The 25,655-nt window shown below is 39.8% G+C and overlaps 1 protein-coding gene and 1 long non-coding RNA gene across 2 annotated transcripts in view; one reads left to right on the top strand and one right to left on the bottom strand.

Moving 5' to 3' along the window:
* The window catches only part of LOC123797498 (uncharacterized), a 215,686-nt gene that overhangs the window by 128,853 nt on the left and 61,178 nt on the right, over positions 1-25,655 (bottom strand). The gene's annotated exons all lie outside the window — the stretch shown is intronic.
* Positions 158-24,308, top strand: RSPH3 (radial spoke head 3). Its single transcript, XM_087865721.1, has 9 exons — positions 158-276; positions 4,393-5,082; positions 8,399-8,486; positions 15,559-15,700; positions 17,261-17,406; positions 18,407-18,610; positions 20,125-20,287; positions 22,189-22,275; positions 23,056-24,308. Exons 1-9 carry the CDS (start codon positions 158-160, stop codon positions 23,385-23,387), a joined length of 1,971 nt encoding a protein of 656 aa, XP_087721847.1. The 3' UTR covers positions 23,388-24,308.

The raw sequence follows: 25,655 nt of genomic DNA, 5'->3' as shown, positions 1-25,655 counted from the left end.
CAGAACTTGAAGGGATAAGACCCAGACTGTGGAGTCTGCTTTAGATCTCTCTCCCTTTGCCACTCCCCCCTGTTCTCCTGTGCTCTGTCTCAATCTTAAATAAATAAATAAAGCTTTTAAAAAAAGAAAAAGAAGGGATAAAGGGATATCACAAATCATGGAGGCAGAAAACACAATAGTCCGCACAGTGGGACTGCCAAGGTTCAGCTACTCTGGGGGGAAAAAGCACAAGGATAAACTAGCAAGATCTGAGACTGGAAAAATAGGCAGTACCAGGTAGTGAAGAGCTTACAGCACGTGTAAGGAGCTTGAATGCACAGGGCAAAGAAGCTACAGAAATGTTTGAGGAGGGACCTAGCATGACCAGAGTAGCATTTCAGTTCGACCATTCTGTGGTTGCACAGAATAGCTAACTCAGGCTGTCTAGATCAGGTCAAAAGCTGGTAAGAATAGCAGGTAGGGATGCAAAGAAGGGGTCTCAGAATCAAGAAATATTTAGGAGGTAAAATGGGCAGGACTTGGTGATAATTGGGGATACGGACAATGAGAGAAAAAGAAGGAGAGAGAGAGAGAGAGAAACATAGCAAGAGAGGTTTAGGGATGGGAAGACAATGAGCATAAGCTGATACTTCAGTGCACAGGTTCTAAGACTCGAGCAGATAAGGGTTTATATCTCAGTTTTGTCACTTACTTGCTGTATGACTTTGGTAAGTGACTAACTTCAAGCTTCTGTTCCCTTATAAGTTAAGTAGACATGATCTAAGAACCTACACAGGGTCATTGTAAGAACTAAGTGAAACCATGTCTGTAAAGTGCTTAGGATAATGCCTGCTGTGTCAGAAACACCCATTAATTAGTAAGGAATTTGAAAATTATTATCTGTCTACCTGCATCGGCAGTCACATCTACCTTTTCTACTACTCTGGACAAACCGTGCAGGCTTCCAGGAAGGCCAGCCCCACCAACTGTACACGAGAACCCATCCCTTTCTTGCCTACATCATTCCATCAATTCTTGGCTCTCTCCCCTATAACATCCGTTCTGCTCTCTCTACTCACTCCTAGAGCATACCCATGTATAGTCAACTCTCCCATCAAAAAATATAAAACTTTCTCTTGGCTGAGTTTGCCTCTGGCTACCAGCGTGTTTCTTTCTTTTCCTTTGTAGCAAACCTCCCTGCGTCACAAATCTCCCTCCTCCCCTTCTCTTCTACATCTCTAACTGAACTGTCCTCCCTAACTCCCATACAGGCACCCTTTATTCCATCGCCAATGATCTCTACATCAGATCCAGTGTAGATCTCATTGTTAGATCCAATGTTTACAGCTTGCTTGACCCATGAACCGCATTAGCCATCTTTACTCCCTTCTCCTTGAAACACTTTCATCACTTGATTCCCAGTGACCAGATTTCCTGCGATTGCTTCCGTCTCTCTGGCCATTCTTTGCCAGGAGCCTTCGTTGGTTGTTATTCATCTTTCCAGCCGCTCTGTTCAAGGGCTCATCTGTCTTCTCTCTACACTCCTTAGCATTCTCACCAGGTCTCATGGCTTTAAATAGCATCTTTATACCATTAACCCCAAAATCCAGATCTCTACTCTAGACCAATCCCCTGAAGCCCCAGACTCCCATGTCAAACTGTCTACTCCACACCTCCACTTGGATGACTAACATGCCTTTTAAGCTCAATGTACCTAAAACTGAACTCTCTCCAAAAAAGGCTCCCTCCAAAACCTACTCCTCTCAGTGTTCCCTCTAGCAGTAAACAGAAACTCCATTCTTGGTGTAGCTTCTAGCTAAGACTGAGCAGTAAGCTTGAATCAGACAACCCTCTTACAGGAATAACTGTAAAGGCCAAAACTAAAACTAAAAACAAAAATAAAACCCACATAGGCCGTTTGAAAGCACTGGAGAATAACCAAACCAGTGAGGACATGAGGGACTGGGATCCCAGGGAGAAAGAAAATACATAGGGATAGAGAACTTCTCCATTGCTTTTCTTGTGGGGCATTTGCTGAGTTTCGGAGCCCGACATTTAGGGGCAAGAAGAAAGCAGTGGTCAGAGGTGTCAGGAGTCTTTCTAATCAGGGCAGATAAAAATTATAGTTGAGAACTACAGACAGAACTTGAAGGGACAAGACCCAGACAAAGGCGATCACAGAGAAATAAGCCTGACAATTTCTTTGGCTTTTATCCTTAAGGCATTTGTTGAATTCTAAGTTGCAAGGACACTAGAAATCAAGAAACCAAGATGCTGCAAAGTGGCTAAAAAGGTAAGCAGACCTTTCAATAACCTCGAAGACTTGGGAATACAAAAATTGGAGTGCAAGGTCCCCAAAGATGGATACCTATTGAACACCCCAGGCTTTCTGCTGAGATTCCAAAAGGCTTATGCTCTGGGATCAGGGCAAACCAGAAAGCAATCAGCCCTCCCAAAGCCTGAATCCTTGATTAAAGTTCATCTGATCCTACTCTAATTGCCAGCCAGAATAAAATTAAATCCTCCAGAAAGAGAGAACATCAGCCAGAGCCTCTCCACAATTTTTCTACACAATGTTTAACATCTAATCAAAAACTTTAGAGTGATCTTTAACTCCTTTCCTTCTCTAGTGCTCTATTTTGAATCCATCTGTATCTACCTTCAAAATAGATTGAGGCTCTCTCTGACCACATCTCACCCCTCTATTGCCTGGTCCCTGATCCAAACCCCTTTCTGGGCCAGGCTTACTGGTTCATTTTGGTCTCTCTGCTTCTGCTTTGCCTGCTCCAGTCTATTCTCAACCGAGCAACTAGAATAGAAATGCTTTTTTAAAACATTAAATTATGTCAGGGCACCTGGGTGGCTCATTGGGTTATGTGTCTGCCTTCCCCTCAGGTCATGATCTCGGGGTCCTGGGATGGAACCCCAAGTCTTCAGGCTCCAGGCTTGTGGGGAGTCTGCCTCTCCCTCTGGCCCTCCCCCCTGCTCGTGCATGCTCTCTCGCTCTCTATCTCCCTCTCTCAAATTAAAAATTAAATAAATAAATAAATAAATGTCCAGCTTCTATTCAAAACCCTCTGGGGTTTTTAACCTCAGAGTAAAAATTCGTCTTTACGCTGACCTACAAGGCACAACATCTGAATTCATTACCTCTGACTTCATCTCCTAATGCTCTCCTCTGTTCCACTCACCCTAGCCTCCTCATTCTTACCTTGAACACACCCGGTTCGTACCTGCCTTAGAACTTTGCACTGACTGCTTCTCAGAATGTTAGTCTCGTTTCGCTGCTCCATCTCCTTCACATCTTTACGCAAACGTCAACTTCTCAGTGAGGCCTTTCCTGACCAATCTAAAACTCTAGGTCCCCCTCCACCTCTTGACACCCCCCAGCCTGCATTTTATCCTTAGCTCTTATAATTATCTAACATATATATTTTACTCACTTAGAGTTCTCCAAGGACCTTGGGCTTTTGAGCCTTTGATCAAGCCACTGAATGTACATCCCCAAGACTCTCATCAGTCAAAACACTATCACCCATCAAACACAATTAAACTGTCACTTTCTCCTGTAACCCTTTCATAAATTACTTCAAAATCAAGTGATCAGACCTAAAATTTTCATGCAGTGAAAATTTTACCTCTAGCACTTACTATACACCTTTATGTTAGAAGTATTTATATCACACCTACACACTGGCTTTCGATCTTAATCTTCAAAGTGCAGGAGTTATCCAGATCTTAATATAATGGCTCATCATTTACCAGACACAGTGCTAAGTATTTTATACTTATTAACGCTCCTAATCCTCATGACAAACCCTAACAGATAAATTCTATTACCCCTATTTTACAGATCAGGGAAATGAAACACAAAAGCGTTAACTTGCCAGAGGCTGTGGGCTTGGTACACTGCAGAACCTGGATTCAAATCCAGGCAGCACTTGGCTTAGCTGAAGAAGGGAATGCAAGTGCAAAGAACTGATCGTTCAGGGTTACATACAAGTCACTTACACAAACTATACTAACATTGCTAATACTAAAACCAGAGCATCTGCACTTCTAAGCACAGACCCACCCCATGACGCTTTGTTCTCCAGAGTCTGGGGACTGACAGATACAGGAGGCCTAACTGAAAGACTCAAAGCACCCACCCCTTTGCCAAAATTAGATGTCTGCGGGACGCCCCTGTCGCTCCATGCTCCTGAGGATCCGCTGAGGTGCTAGCAAGGGAGCGGTAAGCAGAAAAGGCAGGCGGGAAATGCAGACACTAACGCGGACTGAAGAAGCAGCCCGCCCCCCAAGGTGGAGAGGTGGCGGGGCTGGGAAACACCAAGAAGCCCGCGCCGCGCCCTAGCGCGTAACAGAGCTGGGAGCCCGGATGCCACGTGCGTGAAATCACAGGTGAGCAGCCAGAGTAGCGGCGCGGCGGCAGTGGCGGGAGCAGAAACAGCCGAGGGCGCCCCTAAGGAACGGGAGCACGTGGGCCTGGAAGAATGGCGCCGACACCAGCCCCGCAAAGCCAGACTCCAAAGTGGGAACGAGGACCGCCGCGGTGCTTGCCCAGTTCCCCGAAGTACCAAAGGCCGACACGGTCGGCAGGGCGCTCCTAAACCCTACGCTCACCGGCCGGGGAGGCGCCAATGGGCGGAGTCAAAAGCCGGAAGTTCCCCGGAGGGCCGGCCTTCCCGCTAAAACCGCCAGCCGGAACTGCCGGGAGGTCCCACCCCCAAGCGGAACTCCGGGTTGCTGGGCAACCGAAGTGGGCGCCTTCGGCTGGCTCAGTGTTCCCTGGAGCAAGCCGAGTGTAGCTCCCACCTCTTGTCCTGGCAACCTCCCGTCTCGCCCGCCTTCCTTCTTGCCGCCTCTACTTGCGTCGCGGAATCCCTGCCCTTGGCACTACGCACACGTCTCCGGCTCCCACGACCACTTAGCGCCCACCTGCCTGAAAGCCAGTCTCCACCGAAAGCAAAGCGACCCCGCTCCAGGCGTGGCCTCCAGGCTCACCGACCGCACCTCCCCGGTCATGGGCACCTACACCTACACCAGCCGGCCCCGGGCCCTACCCTGCCAGCGCCGCCGTTACCGAGACAGCATAATGCAGCCGTGAGTGAGCAACCAGCCCCTGTGTGGTCTCCACCTGCCCCTGTCCCGGGGCCGCGGGATGCGGGCCCCGTCGCCCTGGCAAACTTGCCTGTGCTGCTTTCCCCTCTCCACACTCTGCCGAAATAAAATTTCTTCCCTAAAGAACTCTCCCGTGGCGTGGAGGAATGAAGCAAGAAGGGGCACGGGCAGTCTCCCTTAGTGAACTTCTAGTGATAATAAGTTGCTGGCGTGATCGATTAACGTACAGGGAACCCACTGGTTTCACAACGTTTGAGTCAGGTAACTACTGTTGGCCAACTATATGCACCTTCCTAGGGGCATTCATGTACATTTTCTTCCTTAGCCCACAGTACTGTGAAGTTGGTCTAATAACTCCATTATGCAAATGGAGAAACAGGTACAAAAGGTGTCAGACACGATAGCATGTCCAGAATGACAGCCAAGTAAAACTCTTTCCATACCAGTCTTTGGTCAGAAATCAGGTTATCCTTACATGCTGGAGCCCAAATTGTATTTATTTGCAAATATTCAAATATCCACTTCATTATTACCCATAATAGTGTTTACGGGCCTTTCTAAAACTTGTTCTTTCTATAAGCCTCAAGTTTTGGAACCAGCAGAACTTCCCAAGAATGCAGACTCCATGGAAGCTGGAACCTTTGTGTCTTTTGTCCACCTAAGATTTTGCCTGACATATATAGGAAGCACTCAACACAAATTGCTGAATTAATGATTGAACACATCAGCCAAGTAACTCTTTGAAACACTGAGTCCAAATTCATAATTATCTTATTATGGCAAATAAAAACTTTTTTTTATAAGAAATGCTTGTCACTTTAAAGAAACTGAAATGGAAAATTAAAAAAAAATTTTTTTAAAGATTTTATGTATTTATTTGAGAGAGAGAGATAGCAACAGAGATAGAGCACCAGCGGGGAGGAAAGGGAGAAGTAGGTGCCCCACTGAGCAGGGAGCCCAGATGTAGGGCTTGATCCCAGGACCCTGGAACCATGACCTGAGTGGAAGGGAGATGCTTAACAGGCTGAGCTACCCAGGCGCACCGGAAATTTTAAATTTAAATTTATAGAAATTTAACACTTTCAAAAACACTTTCTGGTGGCTTTAAGTGGTTGCTTATAAATCATTACTATTAAATTACACCAACAAATGAAATAAGAATCGATGGTGGCTCATTAGGAATGATTTTTTTTTTATGGTAGTTGATAAGCAAGTTGCAGGACCTTGCTTATACTGAAGCAATCTTTTAATTAGAGCCATTGGAAGGAGTATGTGTATATGTGTGTGCATTTGATTTTTCAGTTTAAAGTTATTCTTCGTGGAGATTTTCAATTTATAAAACTAATATATTCTTGTTGAAGCAAATGAAAAATACAAAATAAGGATGAAAAAGGCACATTATCTCCCACCCACCTCTATTCCCACTTCCCTCAACAATCTTACATTATTCTTTTACACCTCTGTGCTTGAGCATGTATCAAGGTACACTGATACAGGAGGTTTATTTCCAAAATTGAATCATACTACACATATTAATCTGCAATTAGCTTCCCCCCTTTTTTTCCCTACAGCCTCACCAGCAATCGGTGTTCTGGATTTTTCTTTCTTTTTGGCTTTTGATAGTGTGAAATCAAAACCAAAATTTTTCCTCATTTTTATGTTAATTAGCACTAGGAGGTTCTAATCAAGTAAGCATCCTTTAGATTTTTTTCTATTTTAAAAGATCACTGGGTACTTCTGCAGTAGTCCAGGTAAAAGAGTGGTGGCAATGAGCAATGGGGAGATGTGAGAAAGATTGGGGAAGAGAATCATTAAGACTTGCTGGATACAGGCAGTGAGGAAGAGAGAAGAATCATGGATTACTCCCAGGCTTCTAGATTAAGCCAATTGGGTGTTTAGGGGTACCATTTAATGAAATAGGGAACACTAAAGAATTAACAAGGTGGAGTGGAAGAGTGGTAATTAGTTAAATTTTGAGGTTGCTTTCAAGACATCTCAGTGAGATGTCACTGAGCCTATCAGTTGGGTATGCATTCCTGGAGCTCAGAGGAGAGTTCTGAGCTGAAGGTAAAATAAAATTGGGAGTTTTAGGTATATGGGTTGGGAGTAAAGCCTTGAGAATGGATGGGTTCAGTGAAGGGCAAGAGAAGACCTAGCCCTGAGGAAATCCTCCAGTACTAGAGGAGCCAGCAAACACAGGCTGAGAAAGAGAAGTCCTAGAAGAACAATCCGAAGACTATGGTGGTATCACAGCGGCTAGAAAAGAGAGCGCTTCATTGAAGGAGTGCCCAGCTGAGCTGAACACTGCCCAGAGATCAAGTAAGATGAGCAGTGTTACATGCCTGGTCTTTACGTAATATGAAGTCAGGTTATCCAACAGTGGTTTTAATATATGATTAAAAAAAAACAACTTACGGGGCGCCTGGGTGGCTCAGTGGTTAAGCGTCTGCCTTCAGCTCAAGGCGTGATCCCGGCCTTGTGGGATCGAGCCCCACATCAGGCTCCTCGGCTAGGAGCCTGCTTCTTCCTCTCCCACTCCCCCTGCTTGTGTTCCCTCTCTCGCTGGCTGTCTCTATCTCTGTCGAATAAATAAATAAAATCTTTAAAAAAAAAAAAAAACAACTTACTACCCCTCTCAAAATCATTTCTGGTAGAGTACTGTTATGGGTGTAAGTCCATATTTGGTTTCATTAGCCATACATAGGATATTATTTAAAGAACTTTGAAAGAAAACATCAACTGTATGATTTTCACTACTGATACTCTGATCCCCCAAATTAAAATTTTATTAAAATTTAAAACAATATCATTTTAACAATATATCTTTGAGGTTAAAGAAACAATGAGAAATTTGACTTATTTTATTTGTTAAGCCTGATGCTGTGAATCCTTTCAATCCTTGAATCCAGCTACTGTCAGTACTTAAGGCAGGCCCCTTTCCAACTGTCCATTTTCACATTTGTCAAGCAGTCTAACAGATTTACAGCTCTAAATCCAGCTCTGCCACTTACTAGCCAGGTAACCTAGGGCACATTCCTTTCTGAATCTCCTTCCTTTTCCATCAGATGGGAATCATAGTTCCCAACTTGAAGCTTATTGTGAGCAATAAATAAAATATTATGTGAAGGGTCTGGCATATAATAAGCATTCCATAAATGGCAGTCATTTGTCACGGACTGTGCCAAAATAAAAATCTATTTTCATAACATTTGTATCTTAGTCTAAATCCAATTAATAATGAGTTAACCTTATAGACCAACACTATTACAATAGTTACTTAGAATTTGCTATATTACAGAGCTGAAGAACCCATGCATTACGGAAACATAATGTATGACAGAAGGGTGATCCGAGGCAATACTTACGCTCTACAGACAGGACCACTGGCAAGTATAATGTGAATATTCTAACACAGACTTTTCAAACTAATTGTGCTAAAGGACCAGTTTGTTTGTTTGTTTTAATTTCTAATTTGCGGCAGACTAAAACAGTTATAAAAATACTATAAAAATTAAATCTAAAAAAAAAAAAAAGACATGCAAAATACAAGGCTGATGGTGGGTGCCAGGGACTAGGGGAGGTGGGGCAATAGGGAGTTAGTGTTTAATGGGTACAGAGGTTCAGTTTCGCAAAATGAAAAGTCTAGAGACGGATGGTGGTAATGGTTGTACGACAACGTGAATATACTTAATGCCACTGGATTCTACACTTAAAAATGGCTAAGATGGTAAGTTTTATGTGTACTTTACCACAATTAAAAACAATAATTAAAAAATACGAAAGCCCCAATATTTTACTGATTAACAGAACTTTGTAAAAGTGCTCTAAAAGCTTACAAACTTTTACTCTCAATTTCTATAATTAAATTTTTACAGACCAGTTCAAAGATTTCACAGATAACACTTCGAGTAGCAGTGGTATAACATATTTAGGTTTGTTTAAATTATTTCGTACTATAATACTATCTTCATTATTTCATCAAAAATTCTTGTCTTTAATTCACTCAACAAATATTTATTGAGTTTTAGATCCTGTGCTGAGTACCTAGCATACAGAGATGATTAGGATGTGGCATGATATTAAGAGTGATGATTTCGTGGCACAGAAATGAAATATGGTTAAGTTAATCTGTAAACACTGTATGATATATACATGCCCACCACCACGTGGTGATACATGGAATATTAGACATTCTGAAGCATGTACAGCAAAGCCATCGAGAAAACTTACTAAAAATATTGTATGTTTCAGCCATACTCTGGATCTCCTGCATTAGAACCTTCAAGGGTTGGACACAGGAATGTGCATCATTAGTAAACTTTAGGCAGTCTGGTACAGCCAGTTCAGGGACCAACACTTGAAAACAACAGCTCAAACATGTGATATAGATACGTGATTCAGCATCTTGTGGCAGTAGCAATAAACACTGGCACGCCTAGAATGAAAGTAAAAAGGAGAAGCACCCTTTTTTTGTTTTTTTAATTAATATTGTTATGATTCGATATACTTTTTTTTAGTTCTTTAGTCAGTTATTCAACAACTTACCTAAAATCCTATACTGAGACTTCCAGTTCCAGACAAGCAGGAATTTGCCAGTATTCGGGCAAACACAGGAAGACCCTGAAAGTGGAAAGAAGGAAGCCGACTGGCTAGGGATCTCGGAATTTGAGAGACAGAGTGATGAGTTCCCTAAGTCTTCTTATATCCCATTCAGAGCACTGGAGAAGCTAGCAACCTGGAACAACCAAGAGGCACAAGCCTGCTCCCTTTATCCAAAAGACTGCAAAATGGTAACCTAGCAGAACAGAAACCTTTTTACTACCCCTCCTCCAGCCAAACCCCAAAGGAAAAACTGTCCTTCCCCTCCCAGTGGAGTCAGCAAGATGGAGCTGGGGAACTGGACTTCCATCCCCACATGGCAGCAACAACCCAGTATTAATCGGTGCTCTGATTCACTCACTGAGGTGGTATCAACAAGGGTAGAGCAGGAAGCTGACCTTCCACTCTCACCCAGGGGCAGTGAGATGGCAAGAGATGGTACAAGTTGGTACCCTACTTTCCCTGGGGTGATGGCAACAGAGCTAGGAGGAAATTGAATTCATTCCGATCTGGCAGCAACAAAGAGAAACAGGTGAGATAAGGCAGTGTTAGAGCTCCACTTCTCTATACCCAACACTGGTGTCAGTGGATCACAGCAAGGAGCTGAAATACTACCCCCTCCAGGCACCAAAAAGGTGATATAAGTTGATTCTCTGCTTTCACGCGGGGCCTAGGAGGATGCTGAACTTCCATCTCCACCCACGCCAGCATGCTAAAACAAAAAGGGATGATTTCCTGCTAAAAAAGATTAAGATCCAGAATCTCACATCCTAACACCCAAAATTTTCAGGATAAAAAAAAAAAAAATCACTCATCGTACCAAGAACCAGAGCAGTCACAACTTGAATGAGAAAAATCAATCAAGAGATGACAACACCAATATGACTCAGATATAAGAATTCCTGACAAGGATTTAAAGCAGTAATCATAAGAAAAATGCTTCAATCAAAAGTGAATAATTATGAACATTCTTGAAACAAATGAAAAAATAGAAAATATTAGCAAAGACATAGAAGATATACAAATGAGCTAAATGGGGGTGCCTGGGTGGCTCAACTGGTTAAGTGTCTGCCTTCAGCTCAGGTCATGATCCCAGAGTCCTGGGATCAAGTCCCACGTCAGCCTCCCTGCTTGGCAGGGAGTCTGCCTCTCCTTCTCCCTCTGCCCCTCCCCCTGCTCCTTCTCTCTTGCTCAATCACTTCTCTCTCAAATAAATAAATAAATAAATAAATATATTTTTTTAAAAATTAACCAAATGGAAAATATCTAAAAAGTCACAGGACAGACTCATCAGAAATGACATAGGTAACAATCAGTGAATTCAAAGCCAAATCAATGGAAATTACCCAGTTGGAACGACAGATAGAAAACAGACCATTAAAAAAAAAAAAGTCTCACAGCTGAGGGGCAATAACAAAATGTCTAACATTCGTGTTATCTGAGTCTCGAAGAGGAGAAAAGGCAAGGGACTGAAAAAATATCTGAAGAAATGGTGTTTGAAAATCCCACAAATTTGGCAAAGGCAAAAACCTACAGATCTGAAAAGTCAGTTAAACCCCAAGCAGGAAAAACCCAAAGAAATTCACACCAAGACACATCAAAATCAAATTTCAAAACTAAAATAAAAAAATCTTGAAAGCAGCTATAGACACATGACACATTACCAGAAGGGGCACAATTATTTGAATAACTGTGGGTTCCTTATTTGAAACAATGGAGGCCAGAAAAAGTGGCACAGTATTTTTCAAGTCCTGAAAGAAAAGGACTATCAAACCCTAATTTTAATCCAGTGAAAATATTCTTCAGGAATAAAGAGGAAATCAAGTCGTTCTCAGATGAAGGAAACCTAGAGGATTTGTCACCAGCAGACTTACCTTTAAAGAAGAGCTAAAGGAAGCTCTCCACGTAGAAAGGAAATGATAACAGAAGGAGGTTTGGGACTTCAGAAAGGAAGATAGAACAATGGAATAGGTGAAAATAGGGGTAAATACAATAAACTGTCTTCTGGGTTTTAAAAATTATGTTGGATTGTTGAAGGAAAATTATAACATCATCTGATGTAGTGCTTAATATAGGTAGGTAAAATATTTAAGATGATTAGATTTTGATTATATTTTAAAAGTAAGGAAAACAAGGGTATCTAAATGGGAGTAAAGTTTCTGCCTTTCAGTTGAAGGGGTAAAGTGTTGATATGAAATGTTGATTGTGTTCAGGTACGTAGTATATTGTAAAACCTGGAGCAACATAAAAACTATGCAAAGAGATATAGTCAAAAGTATTCTAATACTATTTAGATAAATAAAAAAAGAATTCTAAAAAATCTTCCAACTAATTCACAGGAAGGAAAGAAAAAGAAAACAGAACAAACAGAAAGCAAGAAGTAAGATGGCAGACAGCCCTAAAATGGCAATGGCTGCTTTAAAATGTAAATGGTCTAAATAAGCCAATTAAGAGACGGAATGGAAGAGTAGATAAAAAACATGACCCAGCTGTATTCTGTGTACAAGAAACTCATTTCAATTATAGTGATGTAGGTAGGTCAAAAGTAAAAGGATGGGAAAAGATATACAAATTAAACATTAATTTTTAAGAAGTAGTTGTGACTATATAAATAACAGATAAACCTAAGAAACAGACCTAAGAAAAACAATATTATCAGGGACAAAGAAGGACATTACATAATGGTAAAAAGGTCACAATATACCAAGAAGATATAGCAATCTTAAGTGTATATGCACCAAACAACAGAGCTTCAAAGTACATGAAGCTAAAGTTGAAAGGAGAAATAGACAAATCCACAGTTTTAGTTTGGGACTTCGACATCCTTCTCTCAGAAAATCAGCAAGAATGTAGAAGAATTACTTAACACCACAAACCAATAGGTTGTAATTTATATATATATACAATACTTCACCTGACGACAACAGAATACATATGCTTTTTTTTTTTTTAAGATTTATTTATTTATTTTAGAGATCACGAGTGGGGCTGGGGGGTTCAGGGGAAAGACAACCTCAAGCAGACCCCTCGCTGAGCGTGGAGCCCAATGGTGAGCTTGATCTCATGATCCTGAGATCATAACCTGAGCCAAAACTAAGAGTCAGATGGTTAACTGACTGTACCACCCAGGCACCCCAGAATACATATGGTTTTGAGGCACCTGTGGAATACTGACCAAGATAGAACATATCCTGGGTTACAAATCTCAATATATTTAAGATATTTGAAATCATACCATAATGGAATAATGTCTCTTTCAAAATTTCAAACTAGAAATCAATAATAGATGATAACAAGAAAATCTTCAAACACTTGAAAATTAAGCAGCATGCTTCCAAATAATCCATACAGGAAGTATTAAAGGGAATTTTGAAAGACAATTTAGGACTAAATGAAGATACAACAAATCAAAATTTGTGTTTCATGCCAAAACAGTGCTGGGATGGAAAAAAAGCTACAAAGACTTCAAATCAATAATCTAAGCCTGTACCTCAATAAATGGGGAAAAGATGAGAAAAATAAATCCAAACCAAGCAGAAGGAAGAAAATAATAAAGATAAAAGTAGAAATCACTTCCATTGAAAACAAAAACAATAGTGACCCCTGAGTGACTCAGTTGACTAAGCATGGGACTCTTGATTTCAGCTCAGGTCATGATCTCAGGGTTGTGAGATGGAGCCCCAAGTCAGGTGCTGTGCTGGGTGTGGAGCCTGCTTAAGGTTCTTTCTCTCTACCCTCCTACCCCCACTTGCACACACTCTCCCTCCCCCCCCCCAAATGTAGGGGAATCAGGGTGGCTCAGTCAGTTAAGTGTGGGACTCTTAGTTTTGGCTGAGGTCATCATCTCATGAGTCCTGAGATTGAGCCCCACTTCAAGCTCCGCACTTAGTGAGGGGTCTGCTTGAAGATTCCCTCCCTCTGGCCCCTCCCCCCATGCATGTACACTTGCATGCACACTCTCTCTCTCTCTCAAATAAATCTTTTTTAAAAAGTATGCAAAACCAGTAGAGAAAGTCAATGGACCCAAAAGCTGGTTCTCTGAATAAAATCAATAAAATTGATAAACCTCTAGCAAGACTATCAAAGAAAAAAAAAGACACAAAAAGCAAATACCAGAATGACTATCAGAGGATATAACCATAGATGTGCAATCATGAAAAGATTAAAGGCCATTACTTATCTTCAAAAAGATCAATAAAATTGATAAACCTCTAGCAAAACTAACAAAGGAAGTAAAAAAGGGGTGACTGGGTGGTTCAGTCAGTTAAGCATCTGTCTTTGGCTCAGGTCATGATCTCAGGGTCCGGGGATCAAGCCCCGCATTGGGCTCCCCGCTCAGTGAGGAGTCTGCTTCTCCCTCTCCCTCTGTACCCCCCACCACTCATGCACTTGCTCTCTCTCATAAATAAAATCTTTTTTTAAAAAAGGAAAGGAAGTAAAAGAGAAGAAACGAATAAGCAAATATCAGGGATATAACTAGAGATTCTGCATCTATTAAAAGAGTAAAAGGATCATAACAGACTACTACAAACAAATCCATATGTATAAATTCAACAAACTAAATGAAATGGGCTAATTCTTCAAACTATAAACTACCAAAATTCACCTAACATGAAATAGATATTCTGAATTGTCTAATAACTATGAAAGAAATTGAATTTCTAACTTAAAACCTTTTAAAAAAGAAATATCCAGGCCCAGGTAGTTTCACTGGAAAATTCTACCAAACATTTTTAAAAATTCTCATTGATTTTATACAATTTAAACAATTTTACACAATCTCTTCCAGGAAATGAAAGAAGAAGGAACATTCAGGTAATCTGTATCACCCTGATACCCAAATCAGACAAAGACACTAAAAACAAAACTATAGACCAATAGCTATCATGAATGTCGATGCAAAAATCCTCAACAAAATATTGGCAAATAGAATCCAGTGGGGATTCCACACTCAGCAGGGAGTCTGCTTGAGATTCTCTCTCTCCCTCTCCCCCTCCCCACCCCACTCATGTGCTCTCTTTCTCTCAAAAAAATAAAATAAATCTATTATATCACAGCTTCAGAAAATCTATGCATTTAAATGACAATGGCCATTGTATTAGGGAAATGGGATTATGGGACATTTTTAATAAATTTTAATGTTACTACATTGTTATTTCAATTAAGATGTTTTTACAATTCTAATTTTAAATATTAAATTTTTTTTCATGCAAAGTAATTTCATATTTCCCCTCTCTTTTCATATTTACCTTGAGATAAGGTAGGTTAGCCAAAGGAAATGACCACAGAATGAGATACAGATATGAAATCAAGGACCTCCAAATAGTGCAGAACTACTATAAATAATTATATTTTTTAACCCTTAATCAGGTATTGTTTTGTGCACTGAGACAGTCTTTGTTTGGACGGAGAATATTTTCTTTGTGAGCTAATATATTTTTTCAGGAATTTTGTCTAAATGAAATTCAGATGTTTTTTAAATCCTAGGCTTTTCAATTCCTTAACTACACATTAAAATGTATTGTAACTGAGTAACTTGTAACTTGTAACTTGGTTACTGGGCATCCAAGGAATTCATGGTAAAAATGCTTGAATGAGGAAAAACAATTTCTTAGATAGGATTCTGCAGCTGTTGATTCCAGCCAAGAGTCATACTTTGAAGTTACTTACATGCTACAGCTGATAACTTTATAATTACCTGACAAAGTTCAATCAGAATTTTAATCATGAAGTCACTGATAATCAGGAAGCATTATATGACAGATGCTCTTATGCTATCCAGGAATCACTTCTGGAATGGTGGTTTTGTATGCTTTGAGAACTATCTTCTAAATTTTAGAAGGCTTTTCTGTCACGCAGCCTGGGCAACCTGATCCTATAGAGGTTCAGAGACAGCAGCAGGCTAAGAGGAGGGCTCTTGCCAGAAAACGAGCCCAAGAACAGCTCAGACCACGAACCCCCGAACCTGTGGAAGGCAGAAAGCATGTGGATGTGCAAACAGGTATGTGACCATGCTGCTGGTATCGTGGCTCCTGGGTTTGCTCAGTTTTCTAAGTCAGTTCATTTTTTATTTGGCTTTTATATTACTTACATATCTGTTATGCTATGCAGTACTGCCCCAGTCACATGGTAGGAAGAGTGCATTCATTAAATCCATACACTATATTTTATTATTATTTTGGGTACAGCTGGAAGTATGAGATGGGGTTAAAAAAGAATTTTATGACCAAATTATTCTCTCTTAGCCCTTTTCACATACTTTTTTCTCAAACTGGGATTATTTCTCACTTTTTCTTTTATACCCCAAAATGAATCACTGCTGGACCTACAGTAGAAGAGAGCAATGTAGTTCTATTTTGACATTTATTTATCTTTTGAGAGGCGTGAACTCATCCAGATCTGAGTCCTGCACCTCTCTCCCTATAGCCTCTTCTGTTCTCTCCTTTTATCCTCCTTTCACTGCACACATACTGCAAGGCCACATAGGCTCTGCTCAGCCAGTGCCAGGCTTTCCTACTGGTCTGGCTGTTCTAAGCTAGGGAGGCTTACCTGGACCTCTAGGGTCAAACTGTGTTGTTGTCAGAATCTTGATAATCAGACAACGCTTGGTGTTTTCCTTAGACTGACGTAACTTTTCAGGATTCACCTTGCATCTTGCCAAGATGGTGAGTGGCTTTATCAGTCATTGCTGGGTAGTTAGGACAAAAGGAAGGGAACCATTCCACGCCTTTCCCCCCCTACATTGAGGCCAAGTCTAGAATGTGTATCAGTCTGTAATTAGCCAATGTAGCTGTAATTCTACGAGAGCTGAATATTACTGTTTGTTTATACCATCAGAGTATTAAGTGATATAGTAGCAGCCACCTTGTATTGGGTTTTCCTATATCTCAGAGACTATTCCAGTCCTCTACCTGTGTATCTCCTTTATTATTAAAGACTCCTTGTGATGAATAATTGTGATCCGTTTTACAGATAAAGAAATTAAGGCTCTAAGAAGATGTAACTTGACTAGGTTACACCTATGTTCAACATCTGACTCCAGTTCTCATGTTCTTTGCATGACACCACACTGCCCTTGCCTCACATAAATTATTCCTAAGGTGAAATTTGTTTTCATGTATCTGTTTATAATCTATAACCTAGAGAGAACATCAAGTAACATAGTGACATGGTACCTAATTTTTAAAATATCCAGGAATTTTGAAATCTTTATACATTTACTATCTTAGGACTCAATTATATAGATGGATTATTAACTTTCCAACCCCGATCATACTTTGCATCTTACACACATCTAGGCTTCATATTCCTCTTTAGTTCCATTTTCAAGTACAAAGCTCAGTGCTTTCCCAACATTCCATAAATGTCCTAGCCTGACTGACTCTGGTCTTTCGAATACATAAAACTGCTTAGTACAATATGTAAATTTAATCCCACACTTGAGCGCTTCTTTTCTGATCTGATCCATTTAATTCTGTTTTGAAGGACCTGAAGTTTCAATACACATTTATGCTTGAAATAGACCAAAATTTCAAACTCAATGTATATGGTATTCTCTTAGAAATATACCTTGAAGAAATTGCTGACCACATAATAGAAGTTGATATGGAATGCCAAACAGATGCGTTTTTGGACAGACCACCAACACCACTCTTTATTCCTGCCAAAACTGGCAAAGATGTGGCCACCCAAATACTAGAAGGAGAGGTATAGTACATTATTTAGACTTCCCTCTATCTTCTTTATAAAGAGGTAAAGTTAGATTTAGTTAAAAGCTTACAAACCACTTCATAATCAGAAAGATTCTTACTGGATTTCTTTCCAAATGTACCTACATAGTTTTATCCTGAAATACAATGTTCTGATTTCCCCTCTTCGCTGATCAGAAATAAAAATCATTAGGAATATTTTTAGAATATCTGTACCTTGCTATTTATGTGTCTGCATACTTAATATATGGATACAAGGTAAATTTGTACCAAATAAAGAAAAATAGTATCTCTGGTATAAGAGGTTCCACTATTAGTTGCTTTTAAATTATATAGTTTTCATGAAGATAATCTATGTTAGAAAAAAAAATCCTTAAATAATTACATTTGCATATCAATGTAGAATGCATAAATAGGTCAGTTTATGAAATTGAAGAGAAGGGAATGCTTATGTGCATAATGACTTAAGTGAGATTTAAGACTTACTTGAAAGAACTGCCATTGAAATTGGGAAATAAAATAAGTCTTCACAAACTACATAGAAGGTTGTATTTGCTTCTAAATCCTAGAGAGGAATCACCAAAATGCAGCTGTTGATTCCAGCCAAGCTTATTCTTGTTTCTTAGTTCTTAGTTCTTCAAACTGTTAGTGAAAACTAGTGAAAATCTTCAAACTGTTACTGAAAACCAGTGAAAATCTAATAGAAAGAGCAAAAATTAAGAAATATAAGGATATTTCCTTTCGGTTTCAGAGTTTGGTCTTAAAATTGTTGAATAACAGGGTTCATTTTGATGAGTACCTAGGTCTTTTTATAATTTTTGACTGCTATTCTGTGTGCCCTGTGGGGCCGTTTTGAGTTTCGGAAGCCATAAGTCAGCACCATCACAGTGTCGGGCACACAGTAGATGCTCAACAAATACAACCCTGTCGTTACTGCTTTCCTTGAGCATGTGGTTCATGATTAAAATTTTAAAGTTGCTTTGTCTTGTGTGTTTAAGCTCTTTGACTTTGATCTTGAAGTAAAACCAATGTTAGAAGTTCTGGTGGGAAAGACCATTGAGCAGTCTCTTCTGGAAGTAATGGAAGAAGAAGAGTTGGCTAACCTGCGGGCCAGTCAGCGTGTGTATGAAGAGTTACGCAATGTTGAACTAGCTGAAGTTCAGCGACTTGAAGAGCAAGAGAGACGGCACAGAGAAGAAAAAGTATAGCATCCTAGCTTTCTTTCTTGGATAGTCTTTGGCTATTTAACAGATTATGTTCTGAATCACGTGTGGTATGTCATAGAGCTAAAGATCTTTGCAAATACGAAAGAAAAGAGTTCGTTGCTCTGTTTTCTCCTCTTCCGTAGATCACAGATCTTTCATGCACAGAATCACATTCTTTAAATACCAGCTTACATAAATGTACCTAGAGTTTCCAAAAGTTTCTAAATGTAATAAATTACATATGTCCCAACTGAAAGGCACTCTTAAATATCAAGATTCCTAGCGAAGGAAATATATTGGTTTGCCATACATTAGTGGCCGAAAAGTGGATGGGAAAAATAGAGTATATTGGGGATAGGTGGCGTGAAGAAGCAGAGGATCTGGATAGAATTCTGGATCTTTTTCTCAGTGGCCAGGCCCTTCCCTGTACCCCAGAGATTCTCCAGAACTTCTTTATAGAATATTTTACATTATAGGTTTTTAGAACTTTTAGTAAGAAAAGTTTTAGAGTCTAGTTTTTAAAATATGCCGATAAGCTTCAGTTAGGAAACACTAGGCTCAATATTCTTTAAGAGTCTGTCTGGGCCTGGCAATAATTTTTGCCCTATGTTGGACACTGAATGGATAAATTATATAGGAGTGCCTGAATACCTACAAGAGTTAAAATAATTTCCCAAAGAGTCTAGTTTACTGTACAGAATAGCTTAGTTGTTGGGATATTCTACTCAATACCTAATCAAATAGACTTTTAATTTTCCTCCAAAATGAATAATTAATTGTGTAAAAGGGCATAGGGCTTATGGTAGAGATTATGTAAATGCAAGACTGTTTACAAATGTGAAATGAATAGAGGCAAAATTAGCTTTGTTTAAATAATCAGGGAAATCTTTATCAAAGGAAACTTACTTGTTTATTTACTATTAGGAAATATACTATGAAAATAATGAATACAAATCATCTAGACTTATATTTGCTTGAACTCTGAAAATAGACTTCATAAGAAACTCTTTTAATGCTCCCACTTCCACATGGGCATAGGGGAGATGGTTCATTAGCTTTATAGATATCCTATAGTCTACAAGAAGCAACAACAACAAAAGAGAATTTATAATTTTCGGATCTCTATGAATTCAAAGAAGCTTACAAATGAGATAACTCACTATAATTTTCATATTGATAATAATTTATGATAATATAAATTACAAATACATATAACTATTATATTCTTTGATATCATCCATATAGTCAAACCTGTACATCTTCAAATGATTTTACTTAAAGATGGATCAGGAGATGAATCTTACCTTAAGCTCCATCTCTTTTGAAATCAACGCTCAGTACCTGTTGAAATCCATTAAAATCTTGATGAAAACTGGGAACCATTAGTAGATTCCTTGCTGTCCATTTTTTGATACAAATATGTGTCCAGATTCTTCCACTCACTAGATCTGGCATTTGGGGAGGACGTCACAGCTAAGTTAACTGTGCACGGTGGTGTTTTCTGTGCACAGGAGCGGCGTAAGCAACAGCAGTGGGAAGTGGTCTACAAGCACAACGAGACCTCGCAGAAAGTGGCCGCCCGAGTGTTTGCGCAGCGCTACCTGGCAGACCTCCTGCCGTCAGTGTTCGGCAGTCTCAGGGATGGTGGCTACTTCTACGATCCCATTGAAAGAGGTTGGTTCATTGAGGTGTTGTTAGATCACTCTGCTACAAGGATCCTCTTAATGCTTCCAAGGAATCCATGCCCATGTTTATGTTGAATTGGAATCTATCTTTAAAACAAATTTTTAAAGTCTCAATTATAGTTGTTTTAAGTAAATACTATTACTAATGAGAGGTATACTGTAAAGATCGTGACTTTAGGATGTCAGTTTGTCTTTACTAAGAAGCAACATTGGATAGTAGGAAGAAATACGGACTTGATGTCAAAAACTCGAGTTTGGGTCCCAGTTTCATCATCAATTTATTGTATGACCTTCAATTTCCTCATGGGTGAAATGAGGATTATTTAGGAGCTAAATGTCATAATATGTATGGAACATATGTATAAAATATGCGTGTAAGTAGTTGTTAACTTTTTCTCAGTTGACTTCCTGTTCTGCTCAAAAACCCTTTGGGGGCAGCAATGAAAGTCATGTATTCATTTAATTAGGTGTTTCCATCATCCCAGCCACTGTAGTAGGTGTGGGAGATAAAAATGAGGAGACCTGGTCTCTACCTTTACAGAACTCACACCCGTCAGCCCTCTGTGAGCACCTGCCAAGACCCACCCCTCAGCTAGTCCAGCCAAATGAAGGGTAAGAGTTGCCATTCCTCACCCTCCTTCCTCAGGTTCAAAAGCACTTAAATCCACATTGCTTTTGAATACAGGTCCTATTTCAAATGGCTAATAGTATTGTGGAGCAGAGTTTAGTAATGTTAATTTTCACTGAATGCATATTCAATTCAGTACACATACATAGAGGTCAGATTACACATAACTACTAGTTTACATTTATATTGTACTTTACCATTTATGTAGTATTTTCCACACACGATAGCATTTGACCCTCCCAGTAACCCTGGTGGGGAGGGGGGTATATAGAGCAGATTAATTCCCATTTTTTCAGAAGTAGAAACTGAAGCTCAGGGAAGTGAAATGCCTTCTCCCAAACAGTCAGGGAAGCTCTTAGGCCTCCGACTCTGACCTCAGATCCAGTGCTCCTTCCACACTGCCCTGCCAACCCCCTGGGGTCTAGCTGGACCTCTGCTCTTAGTCACAGAGGCCAGCAATCTTTTTTTCTCTCATGAATTGCTGAAAAAGTCAGTTACAGATTATTTAGAAGCTTGAAAAATGAGATCCATGCCTCAGATTTAAAAAATTATTTCTAGTAGTGAGTATAGTATCCTAGTACACTCTTTTGTCACCCCATTGAAAAGTAACAGATGCCAGCCCCCCCCGAAAGAGCTATTCTGAAACGTTAAAATACTTATTGTATTTTGTACGTATTTTTTAAAGGTTCACACAGTAGAGTAGATTTCCATTCTAGTTTGAGCAAATTTATCACTAATGGAAGCACCTAGTTTCTGACCCATTTATAGATGGCCTTCTTCTCAGCTATTCTCTGATCCTTGTCTCCGGACTCTTGCTCAGCTTCTCCAAGGCCCCAGGCTTCAGATGGGGGCATTCTTTTTAGCAGCATGGTTCAATCCCGGACCTGTATCACATTTGGATTCAAGTTCTGCTCCCAGATGCACACCGTCCTCCCCACTCCCCAACCCCCTACACTACCTTCTTCGTCCACATCAGATTGCAGCAATTAGCTCCAAAGGCCTGGACTCTAAGGAAGACCTCATAGTTTTGAAAATACTATTTTTACCACAATAGAAAGGAAATGGCCCAGAACATACATAGGAAATGTGGCAAAAGTAATGCTGTACGGGTCTATTCGACATTTTGTATTAAGAAAACAGTGTTGATGAGTCTTCAACAATTAGGGAGAAAGCACAGATTCTTCCACCTATAATGATTCCTAAAAATCATCATGACTGAATTTCATTATAACGAAATAAGCTTTTTTTTTTTTTAATTACAGATATTGAGATAGGATTCCTTCCATGGCTAATGAACGAAGTCGACAAAACCATGGAATACAGTATGGTGGGAAGAACAGTGCTTGACAGTAAGCTCTTTTATTTTATTTAAAGGTTACTTCTGGGGGCCCCTGGGTGGCTCAGTCGGTGAAGCATCTGACTCTTGATATCAGCTCAGGTCATGATCTCGGGGTCTTGAGATCGAGCCCGCATCAGGCTCTGTGCTGGGCATAGAGCCTGCTTAAGATTCTTTCTCCCTCTCCCTCTGCCCCTGCCCTCACACTCACAAGTGCGCTTGCTCACTCTCTCTCTCCCTCTCTCCCCCCCAAAAAAATAAATAAATAAATCACCTCTGGGGCCCCTGGCCAGCTCGCTCGGTAGAGCATGCAACTCTTGATCTTGGGGTTGTAAGTCTGAGCCCCACGGTGGGTGTAGAGACTACTTAAAAAAAAATCTTTTTTGAAAATAAAACCTTTTTTTAAAAAAGTCATCTCTGAAATTTTTCACCAGAAAGAATAAACAGAAGAAAGATGTTAAATTTTATACTTTTAGTTTTTAAAGTTTTATTATCTCAATTATTTTAACAAAGGCACAGATTTTTACCCTCAATAATACTTTGGTTCTTGTATAATTTGATCAGAGTTAATATCTTCTGTCATTACTTTATAAATGATATTCTGTTAACAGGCATTGACTATGATTCATATCCCATGCATTACGTGGCACAGAAGTTAAACGTGCTGACTTTGTATAAAAGTAACACAGGGAAGGGCCGAGGCCCGGTGAGTGCTTTATGCTCATCTGCAAGTCAGCACGTAACTACTCAGCTATGAACAATCACGGTGATTTTTGCACAAACAATGTTTCAGTGTTGATTCGTGAGGTGGTCGAGAAGAGGCTGTCTATGTATGAGCGTAAGGAGGACCGGCCCCCGTATGTGAAGCCTGACGATGGGCTGGGTGGCCCTGGAGTGATGGAAGAACCACTGATGGATGACGAATTCCATGAACAAAGCACATCACAGCCACAGAGGCCACTTTCAGACAGAGACTCCCTGCAAAGAACACCAAGCGATGGAAGGTATATGGAGAATGTGTCACCCCAAGAAAGGAAGCTTATGGAGGAAGGAGAGGATGAACAAACAATGAGGAAAACCTCAGGGAGAGAACTGTTGCAACCGAGGGGAGCCTTCGAGCCGTGACACCACTCAGCGGCCGGTCAGCATTGCGAGCAATCAGGTAATGATGCGCAGGTCCCCTCAGGTTATGGAAATTATGTTGTATTTACTCAACATGTCTTTTTGTCTAATGGACTGGGCAAATCAAATATGTTGAAATAATAAAACTAATCAAAAATGAAATGTAATTCGTTTATTTAATGGTAGAATATCTAGAAGCTATGTTGTAACTCTAATGAGAATCATGTCCAGTTACAAGCTTTCCGATACCACGAATATAACTAACAGATATATTTTCCCTTAATTTTTCTAATTGTGGGTTAGTTGTTCTGTTTTGGTTTTTTTAGTATCAGATTTAATGTTAGATACCGGTGCTGTCAGCCATTGAGACTTTTTGCTCTATAGGAAAACTATTTCACCTACTCCGTGAAAGAACACCTCAATGTTGTGTCACTGAAAGCTTTAGTGCTCCCTCCTTGCAAGGACTGACACATATACCCTTATCTGTGTAAGACTAAATAGATCGTTACCCCTTCCATCTTCAATATTCAAGTAAGGCTCAAGAGATTCTATGAATTGGTCATATGCTCTTGTCTGTTTTCTCACATTCCTGCTATTAAAACATTTCAGACAATATCAATAAAGCTAAAGTCTCTACTTGCCCCTAGGCAGTTCCACTCCCCTCCTCAATGATAATCACTGTTACAATTAGGTATGTACCTTCCAGGCCTTTTTCAAGATATTCATATATATATATATTTGAACATCAGAAAATATATGGGATCATTTTTCTTTATATAAACATAAATGTATAGTTTGCATTTTTCACCTAACAGTATATCTTAGACCTTAAACATTAGTGCATATAAATCTCTTTAAAATACGGTAAACTATTATATTGTATGACTGTGTTACAGGGAATTCACATGTGACTTTTTAACCTGAACTTATCTGAAGAGTTTCCCTGTGCTATTGAAAATCACAGATTTCTTTTAAAGATTTTATTTATTTACTTATTTATTTGAAAGAGAGAGACTGAGCGAGAGAGAGGGGGAGAGAGAGAGCATGAGCTAGGGGTGGGGGAGAAGCAGACTCTCTGCTGAGCAGGGAGCCCAACACAGGGCTCGATCCCAGGACCCTGGGATCATGACCTGAGCCAAAGGCAGTCACTTAACCAACTGAGCCACCAGGAGCCCCAATCACAGATATTTTATCTCTAAAGTCATATTAATCTTAAGCAATCATTGAGGTCCTCTGAAGCTTTAGATAGATACAACCTATTTTTCTCAGAAGCACTGTAGATTTATAAGCAGTAGTGATTTGAAATAACTTGCAGTTATTAACACACTTAATTTCCTTTTAAGTTAGGTACCAAAAATATATCCACATTTTAAAAATGAAGAACTTCTTCCTCCGTCTTTAAAAAGAAACACACCATGTGTCCCTATAGCATTATATGGTTCTCAAACCATTTTCCCATATATTATACCACTTTATCATTTTAACCTCATGGCAACCCTTCTGAGGTACGCGTGACAATATTTTTATTTCCATTTTCAACCAATCTTGTTAGGTCATCCAGCAAACATTAACTGCATGCCTGCCGTGTGCCGGGCGCCGTGTTGGAGGCCAGCTCCGTGCGTACCAGCCTAGTGGTGGAGCTAAGGGAAGTAGGGTATAAATGAGGGAACAGCAGCTCAGGGATTTTAAGTGATTTGCCATAAGTCACAAGCCTCGTAAGTAATGGGATGAAAGCTGGGACGCAAATCTTCTTCCTTCTAATCCACTATACTTTCTTGTAAACAACCGTGAGCCCTTGTGAGGTATGAAGAATAACTTTTAAAAAATTATCGCATTAGTAGCAATTTAAAAATTGGAATCACACCTGTTACCATTGCTAGGTTATTCCTTGTTAAAGTCTTTTTGAGCACCCTAAAATATACAAGATTTTAATTTTGGCAAGAAGAGCAAGACATTTTGTAATTGGGGTCACTGTGAATCGTATTGTTATTGATTTTAAAGTACCTACAATTTTAAGACCGCTTCCAAAATGGATTAGAGGTTGATTATCTTCTACAATTCTAATCCTCTTCTACAATAGCCTAATCCACTAAACACTTCGCAGATGTTCTACTAAACATCCAGACCTGTGCTCTATAATTCCATGAATTAATTCAATTTTTTAAATATATGAAAATCTGTAGACCCCACACTGAAATTGGTTAAGCTTGACTGCCATCCTATTCAATGTTAGAGAGAAACAAAAATGATTAAGAGGTTAGGTCTGGGGCA

This window comes from Ursus americanus, chromosome 11, assembly GCF_024610735.1.
Source record: "Ursus americanus isolate L20-20 chromosome 11, mUrsAme1.1.p, whole genome shotgun sequence".
In the NCBI taxonomy this organism is placed as follows: Eukaryota; Metazoa; Chordata; class Mammalia; order Carnivora; family Ursidae; genus Ursus; species Ursus americanus.
The sequence above is the reverse complement of the archived record's forward strand: the minus strand, read 5'-3'. Positions and strand labels throughout refer to the sequence as shown.

Excerpts from the sequence above, each read along its gene's own strand:
- RSPH3 (XM_087865721.1), top strand. The coding sequence starts at position 158 with ATGGAGGCAGAAAACACAATAGTCCGCACAGTGGGACTGCCAAGGTTC. Across the intron at positions 277-4,392 it reads GGAAAAATAGGCAGTACCAG|AGTAGCGGCGCGGCGGCAGT; the intron begins GTAGTGAAGAGC and ends GTGAGCAGCCAG. Across the intron at positions 22,276-23,055 it reads GGGAAGAACAGTGCTTGACA|TGTTGATTCGTGAGGTGGTC; the intron begins GTAAGCTCTTTT and ends ACAATGTTTCAG.